This window comes from Sceloporus occidentalis, unplaced genomic scaffold, assembly GCF_023333645.1.
Source record: "Sceloporus occidentalis isolate IW3139 unplaced genomic scaffold, rSceOcc1.0.p SCAF_112, whole genome shotgun sequence".
Classification (NCBI taxonomy): domain Eukaryota; kingdom Metazoa; phylum Chordata; class Lepidosauria; order Squamata; family Phrynosomatidae; genus Sceloporus; species Sceloporus occidentalis.
In genome coordinates, this window is record NW_028317092.1 from 892654 (window position 1) to 906437 (window position 13784).

General features: G+C 38.4%; 1 protein-coding gene across 1 annotated transcript in view; it reads right to left on the reverse strand.

Annotated features, from left to right (window-relative positions):
- LOC149282561 (dedicator of cytokinesis protein 2-like) overlaps positions 1 to 13784 on the reverse strand; it is a 291513-nt gene that overhangs the window by 256449 nt on the left and 21280 nt on the right. Inside the window, exons 6-10 of the mRNA XM_089498058.1 lie at positions 11117 to 11265; positions 9646 to 9781; positions 8850 to 9004; positions 2838 to 2919; positions 1486 to 1621 (exon numbers count right to left, since the gene is read on the reverse strand). Coding sequence (XP_089354184.1) covers positions 1486 to 1621; positions 2838 to 2919; positions 8850 to 9004; positions 9646 to 9781; positions 11117 to 11265 — 658 coding nt within the window. The remainder of the gene's footprint in view (positions 1 to 1485; positions 1622 to 2837; positions 2920 to 8849; positions 9005 to 9645; positions 9782 to 11116; positions 11266 to 13784) is intronic.

Below are 13784 nucleotides of genomic sequence, written 5' to 3' on the forward strand. Positions count from 1 at the left end.
AAGTATGAATACTTAAAGGGATGCTCCAGCCATCATAAGCACTTTCAAAGGGAGCACATTTCTGCCACTGATTGACAGTTTCAAGCAGCCAATCAGTGGCAAGAAATGTTGGATCATGTTGGCAGGTTTTAATTGCTCCCCTGCAATCAGCAATAAAAGGCTATGGAGCCCAGCTTGCTGATCACTTTGTGATCTCTCCAGGGGAGATCGGAGCAGAGAGAGTAAAAAAAAAATATTTTTTTCAAATAAATGTAATTTTAAAAATATATAATTATGTATAAGATATATTACAGAACAGTGAATATTAAAAATATTAAATATTAAAAAAACCTACAAAATAAATATTTTTATATTATGATTTTATATATTATTATATAATATTTTTTAAAAAAACTATAAAAACTACAATTTCAAAAGTGATATTAAAAATAGTATAATATAATATACATAATTGATGGACGTAGCCCTATTTTTACACTGTTGGTGCTGTCAGAAACTTATAGATCAATTTAAGTCAATTTCACCAGTCCTGCTATAGGCCATATTTAACTTTCCAGTTTTACAGTTATAACTGAAACTGTATGCAAAGCCACATACCCACAATCAATAAGGTAAACAAGTCAGGGTTCCATAATACATTTGATGCGGATCTTTGTCTTTTCCGTACTAGTTCGGAAGCAAATAAGTTGTTCTTAAGGTAATGTAATAGAAAAGCCTTGGTGTCGACTTATTTTGCTTTCAGCTATTGTAAAAGAAACTAAGTCTCTGTGGTGTGGTGAATAGTAATGTTAAAGAGAAATAAGAATCATAATTGCATCAAGTTCCATTACTGCTTTGAAGTGCTTTAAAACAACAATACAGGATGTAACTACTCAATCAAGGAAGAGTCTGTAGTGATACCCAAAGCCAAATGGGTTAAAAGCATTTGAAAACAAAACACTATTATGTTTGTTCAAGAGGGTAATGCAATGCAGAATTCCTAAATTTCTAGGCTATAATAAGGCTTGCAAAATGCAGAGACCCCAGTGTTAAGAGATATAAACCCAAATAACTAAATTGGACTCAAATACAGAAGCTTACACTTTGGTAAATTGTCCTTGCATTGCATTTTGTAATCATTTTGGGGTGGTTTTTTGACAGAATGTCTAAAATCAACATGAAAATTTTCATCTATTGTATATTTTTTAATATGGTATTAGAACCATTATTACAAATGGAACCTAGGTATATGATTCTACCAAATTTCAAATTCATCTAATAATGGACTTTCATAAGAAATTGCTTTTGACATTGCAAAGCAGTGTTTGCATTTCACATAATTTAGATTTCCCTCAATGTTTTGGTTGTAACACATTTCCCCAGTTTAGCTGCCATGATGTCATCCTTAGTAATCCTAATGGATACTACTATTTCCCATCATTATGATATGATATATCATAGACCTAAATAATAACAGACTTGCATGAAATGTTGTAGCTGTTATACCTGCCACTCCAAATGGCCTTCTTAAACCCTGAGTGCACTTTTTAAGATTGTTTTCTTTCAAGTCCATGCGTCCAATCCTCACTATCTGACAGATCAAGTAAATTTTGTCCCTGTTAAGATCCTTGTTTCCAAGATCCTACAAAGAAAGAAAATATAAATTCATCAAACTGTAGTTCATGTAAACTGTAATCTACCAGTCTAAAGTACAATCTTATCAGGAACCAATTTAATTTCAATATATATATAAGAACCTTATATTAACAGTCATACATGTTAGATAGGGATGATAATAGAACATAGAAGCCAATATGGTAATAATTCTTCTTTTCTAAATGATCTAAATAAATAATATATAAACATATAATATAACTGTGACTTGGCTAGAAAACTAATTAAAAAATGTATTACCGTATTTGCTCGATTATAAGACAACCCTGATTATAAGACGACCCCCCAAAATCTGAATATTAATTTATGAAAAAAAGAAAAAGCCTGAATATAAGACAACCCTATAGGAAAAGTTTTACCAGTAAATGTTAATTCATGTAAACTATGTGAACAATTGTTTGTTCATAAAAGCTACGATTGAGAAAAATATTTTGTTTTTATTTCCTTTTTTTTCAACCTGCCCCCCCAGTTATGCACATCTGCCCCCAGGCTTGCCACTCTGCCCCAGAAATGCCTTATACCCCATATATGCCACTGTGCCCCATGATACGCCTTTTAACCCTCTAAATGCCACTGTGCCCCATGATACACCTTTTAACCCTCTATATGCCACTGTGCCCCATGATATGCCTTTTGACCCCCTATGTGCCACTCTGCCTCCAGAAATGCCTTATACCCCTATATGCCACTCTGGCATTTAGGGGGTTAAAAGGCATATTATGGGGTAGAGTGGCATATAAAGAGGTATAAGGCATTTCTGGCGGCAGAGTGGCATTAATGGGGGTTAAAAGGAATTTCACAGAGCACTCTGCCTCCAGAAATGCCTTATGCCCCCCATTTAACACTCCCTTCCCCTCCCTCCTCCAAACTTACCGGAGCCCCTCAGATGCAGGGGACCGGGATCATCCTGCGTAGAGCTCTACACGCTGACGCTGCCCGGACTAAGCACCGGGGACTCAGAAGCACTGGTAAATTAGGGGGGGTAACACAGGATGATCCAGGTCCCCTGCATCTGAGTCCCCGGTGCTTAGTCCGGGCAGCTTGTAGAACTCTACGCGATTCGCGTACACAACTTCCGCTCTACGCAAATTGCTGAATTCTGAAAAATGTATTAATTCTGATAACATAAAGAGATGTACCAATTTTTTGCTGAAATTATACATAAGGAAAACAAGTGCACCTACCGTAAAAACAACTTTCAAATTGTTCAGCATGTCTATTTCTTTTGGAAAACCTTTGCTTCCCCACCTTACCAAGTAATTTTCACTGTAAGAAAAAAATAATAGATGTGTAAAATCTAGAATGAAAATAATAATAATATAATAATAATAATAATAATATGTGCTATACTTTATTATTGTGTTATTTAAATTTTTACTTAGAAAGAGATAAATGCTGTGTATTTTTTGTAAAGTTCAACGGTAATATGACTGTTTACCTTCCCATTACTACTTTGCTATATTGATTTCCTATTGTTATTATGAATATACTGCTGAAATGCTAGTCACATTTAACGCTCCCTATATCTTTAAAAAATCATAGTTGTATTTATATGGTTAACATTAACAAAAATGTCTTTCCTTAACACACTGTGACTGCTCCATAACATTTTTATTTTGTTAGGTATGTTCTCCAGCACATGAGCTTTTGGCCCCACAGAATACCAGCAGTATTTATTTTTTATCCATGTTGCATTTGACTTAAAGTGCACATTTCTTATTTCTATTTCATTTGCTACAATTGAAAGCATTACTATGGATATCGATACGTTACTATATTAACAATGTCTCATCATACCGCTAATCCTTGTTTTAATTTTAATTCACATATGAATAATAATCACACTGAACCCAAATACAACTCAGCTCATTTCACACTCTAGCCCTGACAAATATTAAAGTAAGCGATACCCTGGAACTTTAAATTTACATTTTGAAATATGATTACTCCCATGCCTACATAAGTTATTATATGAAATGGTATGTATATAGTGAAGTTAAGAGTTAAGACCGTAACTGTCTCATAAATCCCTTTCCTCCACTCTTGCTATAGTGAATAAACTCCAGACAAAGCGAGAAAGAGAAGAGACAGACTTCCTTTGCTTAAGAAAGTATACAATTAAAAAAACTTACCCTTTCTTTTTTTCTGAATACCTTCCATTCTTCTGAAATAGATAGTTGCACTAACAAACTTACATTTTATTTAACTATTCTCTTCAAAAGAATAAGATGCATGCATATACACAGCAACACCCTGATGGGTGGCTTGTGGGTGTTCACAAGATATTATTTTCTTTTTTGTTAAGTCTACATATTGCTGTGTTCCTTTTTTTTAACCCACCAAATGTTTTACTCTTTCAATTTGCCAAGGTGTTTTATTTGAGCCATAAAACCGAAAGTGAAAAGATCCATTTCTTTATTTTGTGTAAAATAGCTGAATTCTGAACTTTATGTCAGGTGTTTCTCCTTATTATGTGGGTTCTTTTATGTCTGTTTCTACGATCATGCTTAAATTATGTACATTTTCTTCACTTTAGTTTATTTTCTTCATTTTCCAACATAAAGCACAAGTAAAAGCTGCCAAAAAAGCTTGGCTAGACAAGATTGGAAACTCCAACCTACAAGATTTTGTTTTTCCCTTTATTAACAAGAAGAAGCGAAGCATGACACTTAATTCATTGGCAAGCCATTAAAATCTGCTGCCTTAGTTGTTACTTTCACTTTAGGTATTGCACTGCTTAACAAACTCTAAATAAATACAATACAGCAACATACTTTTTCCTGCTAATAGGCCCTCTTGTCAGTTTGTGTTTCTTGTATCATTTGTTTGTTCTGCGCATTATGTACTATGGATCTAACAGCTAAACATCGAAAATGGTATCAAGCACAACATTTTCAATTTCACAATAAGCTATACTTCTAAACATATTTTTCACCACTATATATCTAAGCCTCAAAGCATTTAATGTAATTGTAATAGTACAACAGTAACAAATTACTGACTGTAGCTATGTTTTCCATGCAATATATTTGCCGCTTAGGGACCCAGTCCAACCTCACCAGTATGATTATTAGATTTTAGTCAATACCTGAGGTCAATAATGTATCAAACTTTAGGTGGTGACTGTTGCTCATGGGATTTTTTTTTTACATTATTTCAGGGAACCTTTTTCATCTTACCTATGTTCTCTCACCACTTTGTCCCCTGCTATCTTCTTTCCTATTTAAGCGTTTAGTACAAATATGCTTAGATATATTGCTTATTTTTACCTGTAAACTCTATTGCATGGATTTGTTCAATTTCTAAAACTGTAAAATATAGGATTTTTTCCTTTTACGTCTGTCCTTTGCCTGCTTCCCTCTTAATATCTACTTCCTATTAACGTTTTCCCCTTACTCTACCCACTCTAATCTTTAACGATATATACACAATGGGGCACTCATACAATAGGGGAAAAAAAATAAAAAATAATAATAGTGTAGATATATGGAAATAATGTAAACTGTGTAACAAACAAATGTGCAAAAGAGCTCATCTCAAAAGCCCACTGATGATACCATTGGTTGATGCCAGAGGAGGTCCCTGCAGGCGACCAATAGGCTCACTCGCACTGCCCTGTAACCCCTGCCGGCGAACCTACGGATTTCCGCTTCTGTCAACTCCTGCAATGCTGCGAAGATAAGGTAGGCTAAATGGGGAAGGGACCGGGGAGATTAGTATATGAAGACAAAGACGATCACGAAGATTCTTCATGTGTGTGTGTCTTCGTCTACGTTTTACCGCCACTGTCTTCTCTTCTTCATGTCTTTGGAACGAACACGAATCGTGTTCATTTTCATGTTTGCCCGAAGACGAATGCACAAGTCTAATTTCCACTGCTCCAGAGTTCAGTGGCGACGTGCTTCATGCTACTCAATCCAACACTTGGCATTGTACTTGGTGATGTGAGGCTTGCATGCAGCTGCTCAGCCATGAAAACACATTCCATGAAGCTCCCCCACAGTTGTTGGAACTCTTCAGCTATGAAATCAGCAGTGAGTTGGCATTTTTTAGATACCATGCGCCTCAGCACTCGATGACTCCGCTCTGTGACTTTACGTGGTCTTCCGCTTCATGGCTCAGTTCGTGCTGTTCCTAAATGCTTCCACTTTCCAATAATACCACTTACAGTTGACCGTGGAATATCTAGCAAGGATAACATTTTATGAACTAACTTATTGCAAAGGTGGCATCCTATAACAGTACCACGCTTTGAATTTACTGATTCATTTTTTTCATAAATGTTTGTAAATGCAGACTGCATGGCTAGGTGCTTGACTTTATACACCTGTGGCATTGGGTCTGATTCAATAATTAAGTGGTGTGTCACAAAATTTTTTCTCCATATGGTATATTAATTAAATGGCAAACTTTTTACAGTGGTGCAGGGGCGTAACTAGACGCCTCAGGGCCCGGGTGCGAGAATCTGTTAAGGGCCCCCCCACCCCCTCACCCCCCCCAAAACATGATTTTTACCCAACAATTTTTTTTCAACTAATTCAACAAATTCAATTTACATATTGAATCATATCTGTAAAAAAATCAAAGAAAAAGGGGCGCATGTACAAAGGGCATAATCCAGGGGTGTCCAAGTTTTTTCTGGAGTGGGCCACTTCATCAGAATTGTATACGTGCGCGGGCCGCACTCATTTTTCACTGTGACAAAAAATATGGCCTTTAATAAAATATGCAGATTAAAATAAAGTAAAATGACACAAAACCTTTACTCTTCCTCTCACTGATTTCTGGGCCTTGAAAGTTTTGCGACTACAAATTCAGGATTCCCTAGATTTATTCTAGGGATGAACTAAAATGAAAATTCTGGACCAAAACATTCAGGGTTCACTTAGCCAAAACCGAAAATGACCCCCACCTTTAAAAATAATAATAAAAACTCACATGTTTAATAAAAGTAGGTAACACACAATTGGACAAAATTAGCAATATGACTTGGCATGATAGGAGTGTGATTGCTAACAGCAATCACACTCCTATCATACCTAGGCAACCAGTAAATGCTGGTACCTAGGCATGATGGGACTGTGCTCGCTGTTAGCAATCACACTCCTATCATGCCAAGTCAGCCAGTACATGCTGGTACAGGGTGGCTGTAAGTGATGTGCAGACCCCATACTGCTGGCAGCATCACTACACAAGGGGGGCAGCTAGCTAGGTTTCAGCATGTACTGGCTGACTTGGCATGATAGGAGTGTGATTGCTAACAGTAGTCACAGTCCCATCATGCCTAGGTTCCAGCACTTACACATCCATCCAGTAAATGCTGGAACCTAGGCATGATGGGACTCTGATTGCTGTTAGCAATCACACTCCTATCATGCCAAGTCAGCCAATACACGCTGGTACAGGATGGCTGTAAGTGATGTGCAGACCCCATACTGCTGGCAGCATCAATACACAAGGGGGCAGCTAGCCAGGTTTCAGCATGTACTGGCTGACTTGGCATGATAGGAGTGTGATTGCTAACAGCAATCACAGTCCCATCATGCCTAGGTTCCAGCACTTACACATCCATCCAGTAAATGCTGGAACCTAGGCATTATGGGACTGTGATTGCTGTTAGCAATCACACTCCTATCATGCCAAGTCAGCCAGTACATGCTGGTACAGGGTGGCTGTAAGTGCAGACCCCATACTGCAGGCAGCATCACTACACAAGGGGGGCAGCTGGCCAGGTTTCAGCATGTACTGGCTGACTTGGCATGATAGGAGTGTGATTGCTAACAGCAATCACAGTCCCATCATGCCTAGGTTCCAGCACTTACACATCCATGCTATCACACACACACACTCATTTATTCATATAATCATTAATTCACAGATTCATTACCTCAATCACACACACTCATTCAAACACCCTCCCCACCCCCTTACCTGCACTACAGCTCCTCGATGCCGCTCACAGACTTCAGCAGGGGGCGCGGCCTCCCCCTGCCTTCTCTGCTAAAGCACAGAGGAAGTAGGATGTCACGTGAACTCCGCTTCCTCTGTGCTGTCCAGAAGACCCTCCCACAAGTAAGTAGCAGGGCTTGAGGTGCGGCTCGTGTAAGATCGGTTGCCCCGCACCTCAAGGTCTCGCGGGCCGCATTTGGCCCGCGGGCCGCATGTTGGACGCCCCTGCCTTATTTAAAAAAATAAAAATAAAAAAAACTTTAAAAAGATTTCGGGCGGCCCCTTGGCTTGGGCCCCCCTGCCGCCGGGGCCCGGTCGCAGTCGCGACCCCTGCGACCCCGGTAGATCCGCCACTGCAGTGGTGAACAGATACAATACAAGCGAGATGACAACCCTGATCCCACATATTTATTACATAATTTATTTTTCTAATTAAAAAAGTTATAAAAGTGGTGCATATCCCATATACTATTAAAAAAAATGGGATTAACCTGTATGCAGGTACTTATTAATGCTTGTAAACACATGGGTTAATCCCATGGGTTAATCCAGCGCTGTGGAATCTGCCAGCGCTTTATAAATAACTGTAATGTAATGTAATGGCCAGTCTTACTAGAAGGCATCCCAGGCAGTTAGGTGCTGGCATACTTCCCAACTGTCCTGATTTTTGCAAGACCCTGGCTATGTACTTCATCAGTTTATAAATTAGCTTGGCTAGGTGCAGGATACATCCTAAAATAAAAAAATGGATGGGGTGTCAGCGAGTATTTTTGCCTGGGGCGCCATTTGGCCTAGGATTCGCCCTGATGAAACTTCAAAGATATACATAAAAAAGATGCTGGATAAAAATGACATTAAAACACAAGAGTCTACGGTATATATCTCTTACATGTTTTAAAAATCCCTTATCTTTTCTTGTTTCTAGATATTCCTTGTTAAATTTCACCTGCTACAGCTGAAGGGTATTTTCTTCACCGTTTGATCCAGCTCTGTCTGAAACTTTTTCTTATCTTCCAGAAGGATTTTAAAAAAATGTGAACATTTCTAACTGGTGTGTAATGCAAAGTACTGAAGCTTTCAACTCAGTGTAGAAGACTATTAAATTACACAGAACCGACAACATACTTATGTCCCACATGTTGGCTTTCAATACTTTATTTTTAAATAAAAATCTCGTTGTTACGAAGAAATATATATACCTTTCATTAAATGGGTGGTGACTCATCACAAAATATTGTATTTCTTACCTTATAATGGTTTGTTTTGCAGGATCATATAAAGACATAAAGAGTTCTGCATCTTCCCCAATTCTGCACACAAAATTTCTCACAAACACATAAAGACCATGTGTAGGTGAAGAAGTTATCCGGCCATGCATCGTAAAATCATTTTGGGCTTTTGACTAGACAAAAAAAATATATATGAAGTTAGGTATTACGGTACATACACCATTATAGAATAGATTATGATAAATCACAATAATTGAAATAGTGACTTAAACGATAAGCTATTTTGCTTTCCAGAGACACTTATTAGTGCATTATGGTTTGAAATAAATGATTAAAAATACATAAATCATGATTATAAACAAATGCATTGAATCTAAGAACCGGAAAATTGTTGACTTGTTTCCTGAAAAAATAAAATTGGCTTTACAGAAAAGTAATACAGGGCTTTTTACAAAATAAATTTACATAATGTTTGAAATCTTTACACACTACCGTATTTGAAATCGTCTCCAACTGTGCTTCTCCATCTGTATCTATCATGTTAATTGAAGAGGAGTCAAATAAGAAGAGTGCATTAGGGCAACTCAAGAGAGTGTTTTTCTGCTCTAAATCATTGCCTGCCAAGATTAGCTTTTGTGTTGAGTGGCTGAAAATCTAACAAAACTAATGCACATTTGACTGCATTTTTGTGATGTAAAAAAAAGCAGTAAACCACTTGGTGACATATGACAGTAAAGCATGCAAATGTTTTTTGAATACTCTAGAGCACAGTAAATAAAAAGTGTAGTTATAAACATTTTTACTGATCCATTACCATTTCTTCCTTAATCCTCTCCGTAATTTTCTCAGTGGCTTCTTTGTGAGCATGGAATAAACTAATCACACTGGTTTTATCAGGATCCAAAATATTTCCGTCTTCGTCTCGAACAATTAAATCAAGCTCAAGAATTCTGTGTATTGGGAGAAAATTAAAACAATATGAAGAAAACAAGGTAAAGAGACATCAGTGTTAGCAAATAACCATAGGATTTCATCTGAAGAAGACCATGCTTAATAGTTAATGTTGAAAATGGCATTTGCTTAAACATTTGACTATATAAAGACACTTTGGAAAGTGAACGGTAGAGTTATGGTTATTTTTTGAAATTATTTTATCCATGCACCACTTTGGCTTTATATACTTTATTCCAACATGATAATGACCCCAAACACACCTCAAAGACGACCAATGCATTGCTAAAGAAGCTGAAGGTAAAGGTGATGGACTGGCCAAGCATATCTCCAGACCTAAACCCTATTGAGCATCTGTGGGAAATCCTCAAACAGAAGGTGGGGGAGTGCAAGGTCTCTAACATCCACCAGCTCTGTGGTCGTTATGGAGGAGTGGAAGAGGACTTCAGTGGCAGTGCTGGAAAATAATGGTGGCCACACAAAATATTGACACTTTGGGCCCAATTTGGACATTTCCACTTACGGGTGTACTCACTTTTGTTGCCAAGGTTTAGACATTTATGGCTGTGTGTTGAGTTATTTTTAAGGGAACAGCAAATTTACACTGTTATACAGGCTGTACACTCACTACTTTACATTGTAGCAGAGTGTCATTTCTTTAGTGTTGTCACATGAAAAGATATAAAAAAAGATTTACAAAAATGTGAGGGGTATACTCACTTTTGTGAGATACTGTATATGTGACACAAGGTTTCCAGATATATTAAGATATCTCTGGCCCTTTTAAATGTGTATTTTGTATTAAATGCTATCAACACCTCCTCGACAGACACACTACAAAAATACAAGTCATCTTCTTAATGGGGAACTATATTTTCTTGTCCTCTGAATTGAGCAGTGAAAATCACGTGTTATTATTTTTTTAATTATTTAGACTTAAATTTTCAAGCATCTGCCTTTACCAGAAAATTGTTATTCACTCAGTGTGGGTTAGATTAAAAACTTACTATAAATCTAGTTAAGAAGCTATAACTTTATTCTTTTCTGCATCTGCTTTGTTTTAGCAGGCGTGTAAGCACCTCCAGCAAAACATATTGTTTACAGTTGTGCCATTCCTCTGTAGACTCATTATCACAATAACCTAAAGGTGAAGCACCAGTTTAAATGTGATGTGAAGCAGAAAATAAAATAAGACAAGTATATATACACATACACACGTAAGAGCAAAAACACAATTAAAAATTAAGTGTATGAAATAATATTGCAGAAAGCAATCTGAAGTGTGACAGTTCCTAAACAGTAATAAGTAACAGAGCATAGACAGAATAACATACTTATTGCCATAGTCAATTTTTGAGGTCACTTTCTGTTTGAGCTCTTTTAATTCATCTTTTGGCAAGGTACCAGACAGAAGCTGTGAGCGCCATTCCATCAAATCATACATCATGGACTGCACCTGCAGGAATTTCTTTTTTTTGCCAGACTGAAAGAGGACAAAAAAATGGGTCATAATCATCAGATGATTTAATAATAAGAAGAAAAATACTAAGAAAATGTATTGTCTACATCAGGCCCGGACTGCGACAAAAAATAGGCCCGGGCATTTAAGACTGAGCAGCCCATTTTTATTTATTTATTTATTGTTAAACCAAATTCTGACAAATTTAATATACCATTTCTTGTTGTCTATTAGTTATATTTCAGCATGCTTTTGTCACTGTAATCAATTAGCATTACATAAATATATAATAAATGAATCATAACGTCAAGCAATTTATAAAGCGCTATATCTTTAATGAAAAAAAACTAGTGGCAGTGTGGCACTCCTTGGGCCTTGGCTGGTCAGCTCACCCTCACGACAAGTGAGTCTGTCAGTCACAGACAAACAGCACAGCAGGGAAGAAACTCAGACCTCAGACCACCCCAACTGGCGCTCAGCCAATCCTCTAGGCAGAGCAATGTGACTAAAAAAAGTCATCATACACGGGACCCCTGAAGCCACAATTTAGTGTCACCAATCCTTTTTAATAAGATACGCACGTTGAAATAAAGAGTAAATAATACAATGCCTTTACTTTTGCTGTCACTGATTTCTGGGCCTAGAATGTTTTGTCCTCTGAAGTGACTACAAATTCAGGAGGGCGTTTTATCTCTGGATAAGTAAAGGGCCAGAAAACAGATGACTAAATACACACCAGGACAGGTTCTGCCACCCAGACACACACACAAGGACAGACTCTGCCATACAGACACCCAAACACACACACCAGGACAGGCTCTGCCACCCAGACACACACACACCGACATTTCCTTGGGCCCTGCTCCACGCTCCCTAGCATGCAATTACTCCCTCCGCTACCACACCAAAAAAAAATTGACACACTGACTGCAGATTAGGGGAAGACCGTGAAGTCAGTGCAGTCTTCCCCCTTCTCACCCTGACCATGACATTGAGAGGTCCTCTCCCCTGAAATCATTCCCAGTCCCTCTGTCCCTCATTCACTAAGCCATACCTCTCCTTTCCTTCCTCCCTGTGAACTATAGATCAAACACATATAAACAGCACTTGCATGTATAGATCACATACAAACCCTATATTTGCAGGTATGCATAAATGATGTATGGAAACATAGCATAGCAGTTATAGATCAACAGAATCAACACAAAAACCAAGCTTTGCAGGTATAGATCAATTGAAAATCACGTTAACTCAGGTATAGATCAAATAAATAGAATCAGACTTACAAACCCTCTATTTGTAGGTATACAATAATAATAATGTATGGAAACAGAGCATACCAGATACAGATCAACAGAATAACACACACCCAGCTTTGCAGCTATAAATCAATTGGAATTCACATATAAACTCAGCATTAAAGGCATAGATCACAGGTTGCACACCCCAAAACCACCCCTGGTGTCCACATTGCCCACATAGAACCTGATCAGCTTCCAGATTACACACATATTACAGCCCAGCCTGAGCCAACTTTGTCCCCTAACAGCCTAGTGTAAGACATCTTTGTCGGCAAACAGCCCACCCTTCATGTACCATCTTTGCATTTCCCCAAATCCCTTAAACATTCATGACAGACATAAACACTTACACACTTACTCACTCATTCACACGGATCATTTACACATATTCATTAATGCAGTCTCACAAATCATTCAAGCAATTCATCCACACATTAATTCATTCATTCTCGTACGCATTCACACAATTCATCTACACATGTACTCATTCATTTTCGTACTCATTCACACTACCCTCTCTCCCCATCTACCCCTCCCCTTCTTATCTGCCCCTTTCTCACTATGTACCCCCTTCCCCACTTCTCAATATGTACCCCCTCTCACTAGCTATCCCCTCTCGCCCCTTCTCACTGCCCCCCCTCTGCTCCTTCTCACTGCCGCCCCCCTCTGCTCCTTCTCACTGCACCCCCCCTCTGCTCCTTCTCACTGCACCCCTCCCTCTCCCTACTTACCGGAGTCCTGCGGTGGGGGCGCGAGGCGTCCGTCTTCCCACTCTGTCGCAGGTGCCCCTTTTGCCCTGCGTTAATGCAGCCACAGTGGCCGCATAGGCCCAGTCAGTCCGGTCCTGACTGGGCCTATTTTAAGGTAGGGGCCTGGAGCTACAGCTCCATCAGCCATACATCAATCCGGCCCACCGGGCAAACGACCGGTGTGCCCGATGGCCAGTCCGGGCCTGGTCTACATGTACATAGTCATAGAATAATATTTAGTGGCTGGAGTAACCAAATCCAAATCATTCCAAACAGTAGTTTTTTTTGCAACTGTAATAACAATTATGTACTCACTTTTGGATACTATGCATTTAGTAACTAGGCACTATTGCAACATTCCGCAGCTTTCTCAAGAAATGTAAATGTGTAGAGAGCAATAGAAAAGTATTCAAGGACAGACATAAACCCAAGGCCCACCTGCGACTACTTTATTTGACTTTACTATGAAATCATCTAAAGGTATAGGTTAGCT